This window comes from Erpetoichthys calabaricus, chromosome 2 (assembly GCF_900747795.2).
Source record: "Erpetoichthys calabaricus chromosome 2, fErpCal1.3, whole genome shotgun sequence".
NCBI lineage: Eukaryota > Metazoa > Chordata > Cladistia > Polypteriformes > Polypteridae > Erpetoichthys > Erpetoichthys calabaricus.
This window is the reverse complement of record NC_041395.2, coordinates 258,625,316-258,643,564: the sequence shown is the minus strand read 5'-3', so window position 1 is coordinate 258,643,564 and position 18,249 is coordinate 258,625,316. Positions and strand designations below refer to the sequence as shown.

Sequence of the window (18,249 nt, the reverse complement as noted above, 5' to 3'; positions counted from 1 at the left end):
CACACAAAGGAAATTATTTAGGCACAGATAACATAATACCAAATTCAGGGTACCTGTGTTTAATACTTTTTTTAGCCATCAGCATGATGGAGTAAGAAAATTATTATTATTAAAAAGAAAAAAAGAAAATAATGAGAAAAACTCATTACTTAATACAGTATTAGTGAGCCAAATTTTTGTATAAAGCAAATGCACAGCTAAGAATGTTATTCAACACTCTACTTCCATCCATCCATTTTCCAACCCGCTGAATCCAAACGCAGGGTCACGGGGGTCTGCTGGAGCCAATCCCAGCCAACACAGGGCACAAGGCAGGAACCAATCCCGGGCAGGGTGCCAGCCCACCGCAGACTCTACTTCCTAAATGCACATATATTGCTGGTTTTTTTTCTTTCCTTACCTTTTATTTTTTTACTGATTTAACGGTTAACCAACTGAAAAGAAAACCTAATAAACTGTTCAAAAATGAACATTAACTTCTGAGGTCTCAGACAATTATACTCTTAATTCAACGCTTTTTGCCTTTCTGTTAATTTATTACGTAGGTTTTTCTTACCAAAGTTAAGCCTTCAACGATACAATTTTTTTTCATTATTTATTAAACACATGCATGAATTGTCTTCTACAGTATTCAGTAACTAGTATTGTCATACTTAGCCTGTAACACTTCATTGTAAATGTTAGGTTTTCTTGAATGCAAGTACTGACACAATTTTTGCTTTTGAACACTAACAAATGTCATTAAATTATAACTGCAACAAGATTATTTCATTATAAAATTGTAATTAATTCAGGTGACTGTTAGACTCTCAGGACCTAAGGGTTTGTGTTTTCCACAGTGTTTGTCCTGCCTTCCTTGCCTTTTGAAGGCAACAAAGTGCTCTAGTGAATTTCTTCAGTAGTGTAGGCTTGCTGTCCAGTCAGACAGACTAGATGATATCAGACTTTGCTTAACTAAAAAATACTTTATAACAGATACTATGTAGGAACAAAGTAATATTGACCTGCATAGGCTACGCTGTTGCTCTGTCATTTGCTCCAAGATTACTACGGTTGTTTGTGATGCAGTGACTTTGACCAATTCTAAATGCTATTCTGAAAGTAAAAATGCTTAGCTTATAATCATTGCAACCACACTGGTGAAATTACACAAGGCAAAAATTAAATTTGCTGAAATAAAAAAGCTGAAATAAATTCAAATATTTCTATCCTGGGCGGCACTGTGGCGCAGTGGGTAGCGCTGCTGCCTCGCAGTTAGGAGACCCGAGTTTGCTTCCCGAGTCTTCCCTGCATGGAGTTTGCATGTTCTCCCGGTGTCTGCGTGGGTTTCCTCCAGGTACTCCAGTTTCCTCCCACAGTCCAAAGACATGCAGGTTAGGTGCGTTGGCGATCCTAAATTGTCCCTAGTGTGTGCTTGGTGTGTAGGTGTGTGTGCCCTGCTGTGGGCTGGCGCCCTGCCCGGGGTTTGTTTCCTGCCTTGTGCCCTGTGTTGGCTGGGATTGGCTCCAGCAGACCCCCTGTGACCCTGTAGTTAGGATATAGCAGGTTGGATAATGGATGGATGGATATTTTTATCCTGTTCTGTTTTGTATGTTGTAGCTGTTAACTGTACTGTAATGAAAAACAGTTTCACAAGCTTCATGCCAGATGTTTTTTCAACTTTATACATATACAGTAATACATTAGAAAGTGCAATAGCTGTATTTACAATAATATAAGCACAATAAATTGTATCATTGACTTTTATATATCCAATGCATCTGCATCTCCTTAATGCTTCATGATAGAGTTTCAGTCTTCTGCATTACCGTCTGCTTACAACTGCATGGTTAGATGATTAAAGGAACAGACTATTGTTTCTCTTCCAGTTTTTTGCATTTATCTCAGTAGAGATCTTTGTAAAACCAATGTACCATAAATGTGATCCTAGAAACTTCTGACGGTTCAAAACATTCAAATTAAAAAACATCTGGTTACAGGGCGCGAATGTACTGATATACTCTGTAACATACTAAAATAAGGAGTGTATTATTCAGTGTGTCAGCATTCTGAACAGGTACATTGTATAGAAAAAAAGTCCATCCTATTAAAATATCCAATAATTTGGCACCTCCTGGATTCCACCACATGCTCCAAGGTTACAATGCCAGACTACCAAAACTGTACTGTACTATTATAAGATTGAGAATGTTTGTTTTTCAAGATGATGATCTTTCTGCATTTACTGTCATAATGTATTATTTTTTTTGTTAGAACAGAGAGGCCGACATGAACAGTTTACAAAGACACACAATGGAGTGCATTTGTAAGCAGTCTTATAATGCTTATACACAGATGAAATTGGTGAAGGGGAACAACAGCAGCTGCAGTACTGTCCTTCCTGTGCCTATGGCTCCAAGTCAAACAAGATCATTGCATTTTTGAGACAATAGTGTTATTACATCCACTGTGTTACTATGGTATGGCATACAACATATTACAACACCAAATTTAGGTTATTTTATTTTTCACCCTAAATTGGATTAAGCAATTGGGACAAGGCTGTGTTTTTTTCTTACTTTTTTCATTTGTAATTGATAGCAAACTTCATAAAAAAAGCCAATTCATTCACAGTACACACTGAACATCTTTTTTATACAAAACAGACTGACCAGAAATTAGTCCTCACAAAAGGAAATAAAATGTCAGCCTTGACCTGTTTAAGTGCCATTCAAACATCCAAAACATTTACTCAGACAGAAGTCAGTAGATAATACTTCTGCAGGACATGCCAAACCTGCTGTGGAAAAAAAATATATTAAAAAGTGAGATTCTAATAGCATACCCTCATCCCTCCAGAATGCCTTTAAACAGTTTTTAATGACTTCATGTTAGATTACTGTACTCTGCTCCACTTAATGAGAATTAACAGACTCTAACTGTCACAGCATCCTGCTGACTGTTCCAAAAGACAGTTAATGCCATGGCCTCACTAGATTTCTTTTATGTTTCAGAATCACAATGCACATATACAAAACAAGTGGTGACTGGTAAGTATTATTTTTCTGAACCAAAGTAATTGAACTTTAAATCACAAGGTGGTTGTTTCACTTTATGATAATTGGCAACTCTAAATTGGTCTCATAGGAGTGTGTGCAGGTTTATGCGTTAGTGTGTCTTACATTCAGGGTTGGTGCTCTTTTTGCATGTAATGCTGACCCTGAACTGCAGAGGATTAGAAAGTGGATGTTTGGATATACAGTTATGTGCTGACTCTGAAATCTCTGAACACTTGCCATAATTCTTTCTTTGAATAATATCCATATAAAGATACTACTCGCCTGTTTAACTTAATTATTCAAATATGTGGTTTCAGTAAAAAATCATAAGCTTATAAACTACATGGTGACTTCAAGGGAGAATGTTATCATTATCTGAAGCATTGAAAATGTTTAAACATTGAAATACAGTATTGTATGAAATATTTGTATTAATGTTTATTAAGCATAAAAATTATTCTGTTTTAAAGGTTAGTATTGGTTGCTGTATTCATCAATTAAAATACCACCATTCATCTCATGGAAAAGTCAAATCCTTTACTTATTTATTCATTTATTGCTAGCTCCCTAAAAGAAAGTTTTATTTGCCTAATGTTTTTAGCCATTTAATCCCCATCAAAGCCTCAGTGAGTCTGTGGAGGAAGCTGGAATTAAATTTAGCAAGACTGCAAGCATTATCACAAATATTTAGGATAAGTGAACTTAAATCAATGTGACTTTCATTGTTTCACTTTAACTGGACCAGCAGGAGTTTAATGTGCTACAGAGGAATGTTTATGTAAATGTGATCATTTCAAGCCTATCTTGGACCCACTGTTAACATCTGAGGGAACCTGTGAAATTTCAAATGCCAGACTAAACCATCTCCATATTATGAGCAAATGTACATTAATAGATAATGTTTTCAGTGAAAATAAATTCATATAAATAATTAGTATTAATGCCAGCTAGGCATTAATATATCAACATATAATAGTTTTACTCTACTGATATTTTGCTACAGACAGATTCTTTTTAAAATAATTAATTATTCAAGTCTTTTCTGCAAGTTCCACTGAAGGGAGGAAAAAAATCAAAAAAACTTCTTTCACTCTTGGCTTTTTGTGTTGTATTAATTAACTAACTACATTTCATTTGGAAGACATTTTATACATAAAATATTTGAACAGTGCTCAGTGCTGCTGCCTCACACATCCAGTGTTGTACACCTAAACCTTTGTCTATATAAAATTTGTACTTTCTTCCCAAGTCCACATGAGTTTTCCAGTGGCAATTTGTTTTCCTCCCATGTTCTCAAAAACGTGTTGGTTAGTTTGACTGGTGAGATTTCAAATTGACCCCCGTGTGAGTGTAGCTGTATGTAGACATGTGCCAAGCAATAGACTGGCATCCTGTCTTGGACAGTTTCATACCTTTTCACCAGTGCTGCTGGCACAACCTCAACTTCAGTGATCATGAGTTATTTTTGAGCTGGTCTGACAGCATTTTGTATAGTGTAATGCTGTTATGTCTTAGATAAAAAATGTAAGATACAACCATTATTAATCAGCATATAGTTGTTAAATAAGGTAACATTGCTTTGCATTTAACTTTTGCCTTACCTCTGTGTTAGGTTAAAAACTTGTTGAGGATCTCCATTCTGGATACGGTAGGTTATTTGATCACCTTCACGGTCTGTAGCCTGAAGTGAAAACAGTAAAATAACAACCACATTGGTTTGCAGAATAGTGTAACTAATTATGACATACAGTAAATAGAGTAAAATAAAATATGCAGCAAGTAAAATTAATGGGATACTCACATACTCTTTATAGTGGGATAGCCAAAGTCTTAAACAAGAAACAAGCTAATGTTTAAAAAGAATCTGCCACACACCATATTCTATTAGCATAAAACTTTTTAAAATTCATGACTATCATTAAGATAATACCTACAATTTAAAATAAATGTTTTTTTCTAAAGACATCCTGAAGCTAAAAAATACGAGAAATAAGTGGTATGCAATGCTTTAAAGTATGGAATCCATGAAATAAAAAATGTGCTACTGAGCTAAGAAAAAGATTTAGTACTTTAGTACTTTAGCCAATTTTCTGAAAACTGCTAACCCCAAGATGCACACAAAATTGGATGCTGTTTTGAAGATAAATATGGAAGCAGTTTAGAATGTGAAAATCATGAGGCTAGTCAAGACATCATCCAACTGAGTGCAGCATCATCTTTGATAAATTATTATTAGACCGATTTCCGGAAACCACTGCGGTCTATCAAGAATGCATTTCTGACTCTCCTCTTCCATATCACAGAGCGGTTTATGAAAAGAATCACTGTAGACAGATAGAGAAATTTATTGGCCTCTAATGTGTTTCTTTAAAGAAGCATGTTAGTGATACTTTTATATTAGTTTAGCCTGATGGGCATGTACAGTAAACATTTTTAAACAAGCCATATCAGAATGAAGAAAAACAGAAACACAATCCAGGTAGTTAGAGTTGCTATCAAGAAAAAGTGAGTTGTCATAGAACAAGAGGTACTGAGGCAAGCAGTTGAAATGTGTGAAGCAATTCTAACTGACTTAAGAAGAGCAGTGTTATGAGAGAGTGATATTCTGCATTGTAGTATATATCAAGCTAGGAAAGGATAGTTTTCATTTTTGAGACACAAGTGGCTATGTTACAGCAGCCACATTAAACATACTTAGCTAAGTCTAATATTAAAGGTAAGCAGTTGATCAGTGCACTTTAAATAAGTAAGGGGGGCGTCAAAGGTGTTACATTCCAAAAGACAAGACATGAAGAATATACAATATCATTTATTTTTGTATAGCCCAAAATCACACAAGAAGTGCAGCAAAGGACTTTAACAGTCCCTGCTTTTTGACTGCCACCCCAGCCTTGACTATGTAAGAAGACAAGAAAAAAACTCCCAAAAAAAACCTTGTAGGGAAAAAAAATGGAAGAACCCTTAGGAAAAGCAGTTCAAAGAGAGACCCCTTTCCAGGTAGGTTGGGCATGCAGTGGGTGTCAAAAAAGGGGGTAAATACAATACAATACACAGAACAACACACTAGTAATCCTCAATACACCATAACAGTGCAATAGAAATATCACAAGTACAGAGCAGAATTCAACAGTAGATGATATCACATAATGCGATTTGGTATCTGGCAATCACAGAAGTTATAATAGGACCACTAATGACTGCAAAACAGCTTCCAGTGATACTGCACTGATGTTGCTCAGAAAACTAAAAACATCAGATCTGTCATTTTACTATCCACAACTCTGGGAATGGTACATATTTGATAGCAATTTACTTCTTTAAAACCCAGGAAAAAAATCACAAACAAATCTAAATTAAACTAAATCTTATGCTGTGTTTTTAAACCGTGTTAAAGTGCCTCTTTTCTGGGGATAATTCTAAAGAGCCTCAAGTTTACTGTGCCTGTTTGTTTTCTGCCTACAAATAAAATCTAGCCCAAGTTTTTCAAGAGGTACAAAGCTCCACCTTGACTTTATCCATTGGTACAAAATAAAGGGACTACTGAATGGTGGAAGCCTGATGACCCAGAGAAAGAAAACGAGACAGGAAGTGAGAAAACTCAGTGATTACTATACTGGATACGCTAAAGCATCTTCTAGAAGGTTGAAAATCAGATCTATGTTGCATCTCCATTATGAAAAAAAAAATAAAATTAAGTTTCTGGATTTTAATTTTTTTTAATCGGTGTTCACTGGCAGTTTTTTTTTTGACATCTCTTGCAGCACAATACAATAACTTTCACTCCATCTGCTCATTTTCCTTACTTATTCCTATGAAGTAGGAACACTCACTCAAATAGGTTTGTTGTTTGTAGGTGTTTCATTGTCAATTGCAAATTCACATAGATGAGATTTTAGCTTGGCTAAACCTGGGTAGAATTTGTGTCATTTTTAAAATTCATTCACAATTAGAATGACAATGGGATGGAGTTCATTGAGCAATATCAAGCGAAAACAGGAAGCAGCTCTGGATGGGGAGTCAGTATACCAAAGGATCCACAAAAAAAAACACATGGACACTGGGAGACAGTGAAAACTCCACACAAACAATACCTGACACAAGATTTGACTCTGGAACTGGGAGGCAGCAACACAATCCACAACACATATATTAATAATATGTGTTTTGATTTACAACCAGCATCTTGCGTTATGACCTGAATGCGGTCACGTGTATCCACTTGTGCAAATTGTAAACAAACAGCCGAGAGCGTTTGTAAGCGTCAGTCGGAGCCCAGATACATGTGTTTGTGGACGTAATTTCGGTCAGTGCAGTGATTTATATAATTTATTTTGATAATTGCTAAGGAAGGAAGAGAAGGTAACGAAGGTAAAGAAAGCGATCACAATCAAAACGAAGAAGGAAATTGTGCGGAAATATGAGAGTGGTGTTCGTGTGACCGATCTCGCTAATATGTACAGCATGTCGAAATCCACCATCTCAACAATTTTACAAAGAAAAGATTTGCATAAGGAGGCTCCTTCTAAACAATAACCACCTTCCATTTCATTCTCCTCCTCCTCCCTTCCTGCAGCCCAAAGATGTCAATTAAATGGTGAGTACAGTATGAAATTGTTGTTTCTGGTAGGCTAGGCACTTTTTATAACTTTTTGGTTAGTACATTAGAAAAATTATTGCTGTTTTGGTAAATTATGCACATTATACAACCCTTTTTTATTATGAAAAGGTTAAGTAAGTGTTGCAGAGGGAGGTTCGGAACGCATTATGGGTATTTCCATTATTTCTTATGGGAAAAATAGTCTTGACTTACAACCAACTTGAGTTACAACCAGCCCTCGTGAACGAATTGAGTTCTTAAGTCAAGGGTCCACTGCATGTTTATCTTACTGTATTATTTTCAGGAATTCAGTTGGGGTTCAAGTACTTTCTGTTTGGACCTTTGAATTTGAAGGTTCAGTATATCACAGTCTTTACAAAATATGGACAAATTTGTAGACACTAAACTTAATTTAACACTTAATTTAACACTGAACAGATCCATGTTCAGTCTGTAGTAATCTCAGCTAAAGTTTAAAGCCAAACTCAGCTGCAAGAGGTCTGTCATGTTAGCAGGTTTTTGTGTGAGAAAATGTTTAAATCAGAGGATAAAAATTACTGTTAATGAAACACATCTTGTTAATTCCCTTACTTAGACACCATCAGATACCTCTAATATTGTGAACAGTGCCAATCAGTGAAAGTTGCCAAAGAAGTTAGAGAGCAAATATGCCATATTCATTGGTGACTTTGACTGACAAACATTTTTCTGGAAATTTGCTGTGCAGCTGGCTTAGACAATTTTTTTTTCCAGCACTCCAGGATGTTTTTTTGAGGCCAGTGTGGCATCACAGAGCTATAGCAGCCATGCAAAGAACTTTTACTCATGCATACTGTAAGTATACTCCACTTTTCATTTAAGTTGCTGCCTGATCTGCTTCACACATTCAAGATATCATTATTCCAACCGAATTTAAACCCTGCATGTGTTTAAGAAAAAAGTAAAAGTAAAAAACTTGCAGTATCTTCATTTGAGGGGTACATTAAATGGCCATAATGTGAATATTGTGAAAATATTTCTTCTGCATAGAATCACTGTAAATTGTACCTTCAATGCTGAATTAAGTACATTATGCAAATCACTATGCAGTGCAGATCAGTCACTGACATACATATGGATGTGGAGAGCGAGACAAATGTCTGTACAATTAGCCATGTTGCACAGTGCCTATTCAAAGAAAACTGTGGAAGAAAACAGTGTGAAGGATCTGCACAGGTTCCATGTCTGACCTATGGAAAGACTTGCCAGCTGAGTATGATCAACAGTGAAGAAAAATAAAGACTTATTATTATTAGTTGTAGTAGTAGTAATATCTGTGCAGAAATTTCACACTTTTTTCTTTCATCAAAAAGACAGAACACTTTGTAAATACAAATAAATCTTTCATCATTATTAGTATTTCTCAGGGTTTAAGGTTTGCTGCACATGTAATAGACCCATGTCCTTTTCCATTATATGGACCCAGTTTGCGGTCTGCAAGTATGCACCAATTAAGCTGCAGCTCCAGCTGCTGGGACTTAAAGATTGGTTTGTGCTATACACTTTCACATGACATGGCCAATCATTTCCCTGAATACTGCAACTCTGTAAGAACAAGACTATTCTGAAATCCGAGGTTCAATCCCCCTAAAGGGGTGCAAAAGTGCATACACCTGACGACCCCCAATAAGGGTGAAACACATGTCTTGTTCTCTTTGTATTGTTTTGCAGATACTGTATCACCTATCTATAATCTGCTTCTCGCAACTGAGAGGATATGGTGGATATCTGCCGACTGGCTAACCGACCACAAGCATTATCTGGTAGGTAACCACCCAAATAATAAGACTGCGACTCAGACTGAAGAATATTATATATATATATATATATATATATATATATATATATATACATACACACACACACACACACACAAACACATATATTTATATACTGTATATATATAAAATCCAATGTATGTCTGTGTATCTGTTTTCACGAGAGAACTACTTCACGGATTTAGATTGGGTTCTTTTTCTATAATTTGCTTGAACATTCTGTTTGACTTTGTAACTTCTCTCATTGTGCTAAGTATCATAGTTCGCTTGTGGTACTGTTTTTTTTTGCGCAAATCTGAGAGAGATGCTGCCGTTTATTGATTTTTAAAGTTTGTCATGTTTCACTACTATGTGGGTGCAGCTGTTGGGGACAGCTAGTGTATATATTATATTATATTATATATATATATATATATATATATATATATATATATATATATATACACACACACACACACACACACACACACTGTATACACACCTTTTTTTTAATACTTGCTCATCGCTAATTGAGAATTTTATTTTCTCGGAACATCACCAGAATGTTTTGTGTACAAACTAACATTACTACTTTTCAGTCCTAGAAGTTTTTGTTTCATTTCTTTCACAAATGATTTACTGAAACAGACATTTTACAATGAATACAAACAAGGATTGCCTCCCTTCATATTTACATATTATTATTAAAGGACAGAAAATAAGAACATGGCCTCTGAATAAAAAAATAAAAGAACCATTTAGAGAACTGAACCACTGAACAAAGCAAAATTAACCTAAAAAAAGTACTGTATATTAACAGCAATATTCCATCCATCCTCTTCCGCTTATCCAAGATCGGGTCGCGGGGGCAGCAGCTTGAGCAGAGATGCCCAGACTTCCCTCTCCCCGGCCACTTCTTCTAGCTCTTCCGGGAGAATCCCTAGGTGTTCCCAGGCCAGCCAGGAGACATAGTCCCTCCAGCGTATCCTGGGTCTTCCCTGGGGAATCCTCTCAGTTAGACGTGCCCGTGCAATTACAAATTACAGCAACCAACTTTGTATCATGCCCTTGCACTATGAAAGCAATAATGGACCATAGGATAAAGCCATTAACATGCAAAGGAAATATTAAAAGTTATCAACACTTCTGTTTTCTGAGTCACATAGTATCTTCCCATTTTTATCTCATCTACCTTTAGTTGTGAATGATTTAAGTATTTTTGTGATTTCTCCCCTAAAAAGTCATTTTTGCTTTGATTCTAATGGACCAACTATGACATTTACTAGTCAGCCTACAGTAAGGAAACATAATTCAGTGCTGCTTGCACATTTTATCTAGACCACAAATACAAACTTGGTATTATATAATACAGTTTGTGCAGCTATTCTATGCCATTATGTGAAATGGGCAACTACACACTTCCTTCTGATTTATTAAAAAAAGTAAAAAGGCATTAGACATGGTTTTTCAACTACAGTGGAACCTCAGTTCACGACCATAATTCGTTCCAAAACTCTGGTCATAACCCGATTTGGTCGTGAACCAGAAGCAATTTCCCCCATAGGATTGTATGTGAATACAATTAATCCTTTCCAGACCGTACAAACTGTATGTAAATATATATATTTTTAAGCACAAATATAGTTAATTATACCATAGAATGCACAGCGTAATAGTAAACTAAATGTAAAAATATTGAATAACACTGAGAAAACCTTGAACAACAGAGAAAACTAACACTGCAAGAGTTTGCGCTATAGTGCTACGAACCGCTCGCTAAAAACTCTTTTTTAATGAGTTTTAAGCAAAGGGAAAAAATGAACATTTGAAAAATCTGTAATTTAATAAACCACCAAGAAAAGTAACATTGCAACAATGCACACTACGAACCGATCGCTGTAAACAGAAGTGAAAACAAAGACAAGCCCGGTGCATTCTTTAACTGCCTTCTCTGCCTTATGCATCCAGCCCCCTCTCTCTCTCTTGCTTGCTCGCTCACTCTCTCTCTCTCTCGCACGTGCGTGTGTCGCTCGCGCCTGTGTGTGTGTTTCTCGCGTGCGTGCGTGCGTGTGTGTGTCTCGTGTGTGTGTGTGTGTCTCTCTCGCGTGCGTGCGTGCGTGCATGCGTGCGTGCATGTGTCTCTCTCGCGTGTGCGTGTTGCGCTCTCTCGCTTGCTGCACAGGGAATGCACAGGGAGAGACTGAACACGTGCGGAAATCATTGGCGCACACAAACCAAAAGGGAAACTGGCTTGTTTGTATACCGAGTGTGTGGTCGTGAACAGATGCAAAAATTTGGCGAACATTTTGGTTATAAACCGATTTGTAAGTGTTCGGAGACGTTCGTGAACCGAGGTTCCACTGTATTTAGTTTATATACAGTATATATAGAGTACTGTGCAAAAGTTTTAAGCAGGTGTGAAAAAATGCTGTAAACAAAGAATGCTTTCAAAAATGGAAGTGTTAATCATTTATTTTCATTAATCAACAAAATGCAGTGAATGAACAAAAGAGAAATCTAAATCAAATCAATATTTGGTGTGACCACTCTTTGCCTTCAAAACAGCATCAATTCTTCTAGGTACACTTTCACACAGTTTTTGAAGGAACTTGGCTGGTAGGTTGTTCCAAACATCTTGGAGAACTAACCACAGATCTTCTGTGGATGTAGGCTTCCTCACATCCTTCTGTCTCTTAATGTAATCCCAGACACACTCGATGATGTTGAGATCAGGGCTCTGTGGGGGCCATACCATCACTTCCAGGACTTTTTGTTCTTCTTTACGCTGAAGATAGTTCTTAATGACTTTGGCTGAATGTTTGGGGTCGTTGTCCTGCTGCAGAATAAATTTGGGGCCAATAAAACGCTTCCCTGATGGTATTGCATGATGGATAAGTATCTGCCTGTATTTCTCGGCATTGAGAACACCATTAATCCTGACCAAATCTCCAACTCCATTTGCAGAAATGCAGCCCCAAACGTTCAAGGAACCCCTCCACCATACTTCACTGTTGCCTGCAGACACTCATTATTGTACTGCTCTCCAGACCTTCGATGAACAAACTGCCTTCTGCTACAGCCAAATATTTCAAATTTTGACTCATCAGTCCAGAGCACCTGCTGCCATTTTTCTGCACCCCAGTTCCTATGTTTTCATGCATACTTGAGTCGCTTGGCCTTGTTTCCACGTCGGAAGTATGGCTTTTTGGCTGCAACTCTTCCATAAAGACCACTTCTGGCCAGACTTCTCTGGACAGTAGATGGGTGTACCTGGGTCTCACTGGTTTCTGCCAGTTCTGAGCTGGTGGCACTGCTGGACATCTTCCAATTTTGAAGGGTAATAAGCTTGATGTGTCTTTCATCTGCTGCACTAAGTTTCCTTGGCCGACCACTGCGTCTACGATCCTCAACGTTGCCCGTTTCTTTGTGCTTCTTCAAAAGAGCTTGAACAGCACATCTTGAAACCCCAGTCTGCTTTGAAATCTTTGTCTGGAGAGACCTTGCTGATGCAGTATAACTACCTTGTGTCTTGTTGCTGTGCTCAATCTTGCCATGACATGAAACTGTCTTCCACAACCTCACCTTGGTAGCAGAGTTTGGCTGTTCCTCACCCAGTTTTAAGCCTCCTACACAGCTGTTTCTGTTTCAGTTAATGACTGTGTTTCAACCTAAGTGTGACATTGATGATCATTAGCACCTGTTTGATATAATTGGTTGATCATACACCTGACTATAATCCTACAAAATCCCTGACTTTGTGCAAGTGTACCAATAAGAATTGATGCTGGTTTGAAGGCAAAAGGTAGTAACACCAAGTATTGATTTGATTTAGATTTTTCTTTTGTTCGCTCACTTTGCATTTTGTAAATTGATAACAATAAACAATCATTATTTATATTTCTGAAAGCATTCTTTGTTTACAGCATTTTTTCACACCTGCCTAAAACTTTTGCACAGTACTGTATACAGTATATACTGTATATACACACAGTATATTGTACCAGTGCATACAGTATCTGTATACCCCTAGACAGAGAGCTTATGATGTGAGGTATCAGCATTGTATACTAAGTATACTGCCTGAAAAGGCAAGTTTATTTAAATTTCTAAATAATAATTCACTTAAAAAATTATTTTCAGGACAAATTAACATAGGCCCGACTGTGGTGAAAAAAAAAATTACTGTAGAAATATTACCTTATCTATTAATAGTAAGGCTTGCCATTGGAATTCTTTAAAATAACAGGATCTAGAAAGTCAGGTCCAAAAGTCATTTGCAGGAGACAGCTTTGTCAATTAAAATCCAACAAAATCTATGTTTAATTTAAAATTGGTCCATCCATTGTGAATTTCCCCTTGGAGATTAATAAAGTATCTATCTATCATTTTTGATGCATTTTGTCGTCAGTAGCTGGTTAATATACTAAATACAACGTTTACAACAACTTGTGTAGATTATTGGGACGGTACAGAAACGCTATTCTTATTATATAACAACTCTAGAGTCCTGAAAATTTTATGTTATTTCACTGTCCACGTGATGGGTAACCCGATTTGTTCCCTAAAGACATGAATGTTAGAGTGATTGCCAAGTCCACAACAGCACTGTGTGATTGGGTATGCATGTCAAAGTAAATGTGTCCAGCAATGGACTGGCATTTGCTCAAAGTCTGTTTTCTGTCATGTGCCTGTTGCGGCCTAAATGGGCTTAGCCTCGGCCCCCTACTTTGTGATGGGTTCAAAAAATAAATGAATGGATAAATGTGATTAAACAAAGTTGTAACATTGTTCTTAATTTCTTCAGAAAACACTTGGTGTCAACATCAGATGGTGTTTAATTCTTGGCGTGGTCACACACCAGTGATATCTTCAGCAACTTGCACCAAGTTCTGTTAGTTGTGGCTATGCTATACTAGTGTATATAAGCAAGTCAAATCACAGTGAGATAGCGAGGAGAATATAATTAGGATTGGAAACTCAACTTCTCAGCATAAGGTCAAGGAATACAATTCAACTGATTAGTCTCACCTTTTTTGATGCTTTGTTTTAATAGTTGTTCCTGTATTTGTTTAAACAATACACAAGATTGGTTCAGCCCTCTTGGTTTTCTTGTCTGTTACTTATTAATTACATGTGTACCTAGCTATGTTTTCATGGACTGTCATATTTGATCACAACAACCTGTGACAGTGCTCACTTTCTAAGATGCTATAAAAGGCAAAGTCACTATAAGAGATTTAAGAAATAAATGTCTTATGTGGAGATTGGTGGAAATATAGCTGATTTATGCACGGCTTGGCATTGGCATTCGATATAAGGTTATAGAGTAGAAAAGGAGATGATCCTATGTTTAGGGCAGTACAAAGACTCTTTAATATATTAGCTTATATTGTTCTCAAATGCTTTAAGATATGCTATTTACATTGTCATTTTTACCACAACATTCATTTTATGCAGCTATGGTATCTTTTTCTCTCCCTCTTAACTGTGACCTTGGTGAATATTCTGCTGTTGCTTTTGTACTGCCTTTGTTTACATTTGTGGGTATAAACATAGCTGTGTTTTATTTACTGCTTAGTAATATTCCTCAACTGTGTTTCATGATAGTGCTCACTAGAAAATGATATATATAAAATCAGGAATGCTGATGAGAGAGGAAGTCAAGGTTACTTACAATACTCTATTACACTAGAATTCAACATTTTAAAGTGAATGATGATACATGAAAACCCTAAGTGCCTATACTAGGAGAAAATGTTTTTATTGAACAAAACATTTGAGAGCAAATATTAAATACTTAACTCCCACAAATAAAACTCATTCACACAACAATAAAACAGTAAATATAATCAGATTTCACCATCACACAGCTATATTTTATTTCATTTTTATTGAATTTAATCTGGGCGGCACGGTGGTGCAGTGGGTAGCGCTGCTGCCTCACAGTTGGGAGACCTGGGGACCTGGGTTCGCTTCCCGGGTCCTCCCTGCGTGGAGTTTGCATGTTCTCCCCATGTCTGCGTGAGCTTCCTCCGGGCGCTCCGGTTTCCTCCCACAGTCCAAAGACATGCTGGTTAGATGGATTGGCGATTCTAAATTGGCCCTAGTGGGTGCTTGGTGTGTTAGTGTGTGTCCTACGGTGGGTTGGCACCTTGCCCGGGACTGGTTCCTGCCTTGTGCCCTGTGTTGGCTGGGATTGGCTCCAGCAGACCCCCGTGACCCTGTGTTCGGATTCAGCGGGTTGGAAAATGGATGGATGAATTTAATCTTACTTTAAAATATGACCTCGACCTTAACTGTTGACATCTATTTTCTTTTTTTTCAGAGATTTGGCCTCCTTTTGTTAAACAATCTCAATTTATGCATGTTTGACAGTGCAACTGACAAGAACATCAGCAGCTATAGGAGTTTCTTGATGATCAGGTGCAAAAATACTTGAAGTTTAAGCTACACTAGTTCAGAGATGGGAAGCCCAAAATCTTCACATACACAAAAGACCTTAGGAACACATCTTGTCAGACATGCCTGTAGGATTTTCTTTTTTTTATCAGCTGGATAAATTAATATGACAGACATGTTTAATTCTAAAGCAGCAAAGCAGATTTTATGAGATAGATAGATAGATAGATAGATAGATAGATAGATAGATAGATAGATAGATAGATAGATAGATAGATAGATAGATAGATAGATAGATAGATAGATAGATAGATAGATAGATAGATAGATAGATGTTCACACACTATAGTCTGAAAAATGGAGGAAAATTAGAAAAAAGAAATCTTCTGACTTGGCTGTTATAGTCTCAGTGAAACATTATGCAGACATATTGCTGTTAGCATAAAGGAGCCCCAGTGGCATTTCTTGACACACTTATGCTGAATGATTTGTTGACCGAATATACTCAATGTTAGTGTGTTAGGGAGAGGATGTGCTGCTTTGTTCATAATGGCATTCAATTCATTCATCCCATAACTGAGCCTGCCCTTTTCATTAGCTTCTTCACTTGGTGGTCCTCTCTTGAAGTGGCGTTACCGGCCCAGCACACCACACCATAGAAAAATGCACTGGCCGTCATAGAGTTGTACAAGATGTGAAGGATATCACTGATGTCACTATCTTTAGACTTGCCCTGAAGCAGGAGGTTCCCAATGTCATGAGAAACAGCACAGAACTGTAAAATTCTAATACCCTATACACATTTAGTATGAGTGCTCCTTTTACACCCTGAATTAAACAATTGCATGTTGCTCCTTTCTTCCTGAGAAACCACTATCCTGAAATCCACAATCTATATTTGGAACCTAGCTAATTCCACTAACCTTAAGAAGAACAAACTTAAGACTAGCCAACTCATTTATTATCTGTTTCTAACTATCTATATTATCGAGTTAACTCATTCAATTTTAATTTTAGTTGAAGTTGCAGAGTTAAACTTGGCAAAATGTAGAGAGGCATAAAGATGCTATCAATAACAAAGAGCATGAAGAAAACATCACATTTCTGAGCAGTTATAGCATTATGATGACTAAGTATTAAATTAACAGAGGGCAGCAATTTGCATGGTGATCTTCAGTTCACCATTTAACTAGTAATAAAATATACAGAAGTAGAAAAAAAGAACTGGGCACCAAATTTTAAAGGGTGCATAGCTTGAAATTTAAACATAGCTGGCAAATAGTGGAAGTAATGTCTGCAACTACTGAATCCCAACAAGCATGAGTAATTAAGAAAGTCGCTGTAAAAAGCAACAGATATTTACTTTGATAGCTAAAGTTAAGACAGAGATCAGCTAATGTCATGTCATTAACAGTGTACTGTAACTCTACAGTACAGATTGAAACTAGAGCCTTCTTTTTCTTAAACTTTTTATTTACTAAATGGCAACACAATCATATTTCTGCAACTACAGAATTTGGAAAATATACCTCAAACTGCATGAGTGGAGTTAATGTAACTTATAGACATAATTAAAAATAAACAAAGCTGAAGCAGATCCAGTTAAGTTTCATGCTCTTCATGCATATGTTCTAACAAATATGGGAATCTGTCCAGCTACTGCTTTACATAATACAGTAATTTTGTACTTGTGGTATAATCTCTGACATCCAAAAAACTCCTGAGCTTCCATGAGAAATATTTTTCTCAGGAGGTATCATTGGTGGTCTTGGGTAAGAGTGGGATATTTTATACCTGTGATAGTATTGCTTCCAGTGTGAATAAGATCCAGTCAGAGATACTAAACACACAGCACAGGACTGAGGGGTCAGATCTAAACATTTCTCTTCTGTATTGATACAAAATGCAGCCAGAATAACAGAAGCATTTAACTAGAAAATATAGATTACGTTGGAAACATAGCAATTACAACTGGAACTGATTAAATATACTACAAAGCAATTAAATTGTAATTAAAACTATAATGTCAAAATTACGGTATATACAGTATTATGTGGTACAGTATACTACACTATACTGCCCTATACTATCATTCCTAAACTGTTTCTGACAGTGGTCTATATGCAGGCTTTTGTTTGCTTTCATCCCAGTTAAATATTCCAAAGAATTTACCTGTAAATTGAGCAAAATGGCACCAATCCTCATGGCTTCACTGACTTCAAGGCTATACATGAATTGTGGGAATCTTGGTGGGCTCTGATTGTTAGGTGGCAACACCTCTATGTATACTGTTGTTATGGAACTCCTAATAAAAAAGGAAACCAGCAATAATTCACTTAAAAATCTTAAAATTAAATCCATGTAAAGAAAACAACACATAAAGATATCTGTAATAAAACTATACAATCCAAATTTAAAA

General features: G+C 36.7%; 1 protein-coding gene across 1 annotated transcript in view; it reads right to left on the bottom strand.

Annotated features, from left to right (window-relative positions):
* pcdh15b (protocadherin-related 15b) overlaps positions 1-18,249 on the bottom strand; it is a 718,592-nt gene that overhangs the window by 286,155 nt on the left and 414,188 nt on the right. The window contains exons 17-18 of the mRNA XM_051923141.1: positions 18,003-18,135; positions 4,640-4,719 (exon numbers count right to left, since the gene is read on the bottom strand). Of these exons, the coding sequence (XP_051779101.1) occupies positions 4,640-4,719; positions 18,003-18,135 (213 nt within the window). The remainder of the gene's footprint in view (positions 1-4,639; positions 4,720-18,002; positions 18,136-18,249) is intronic.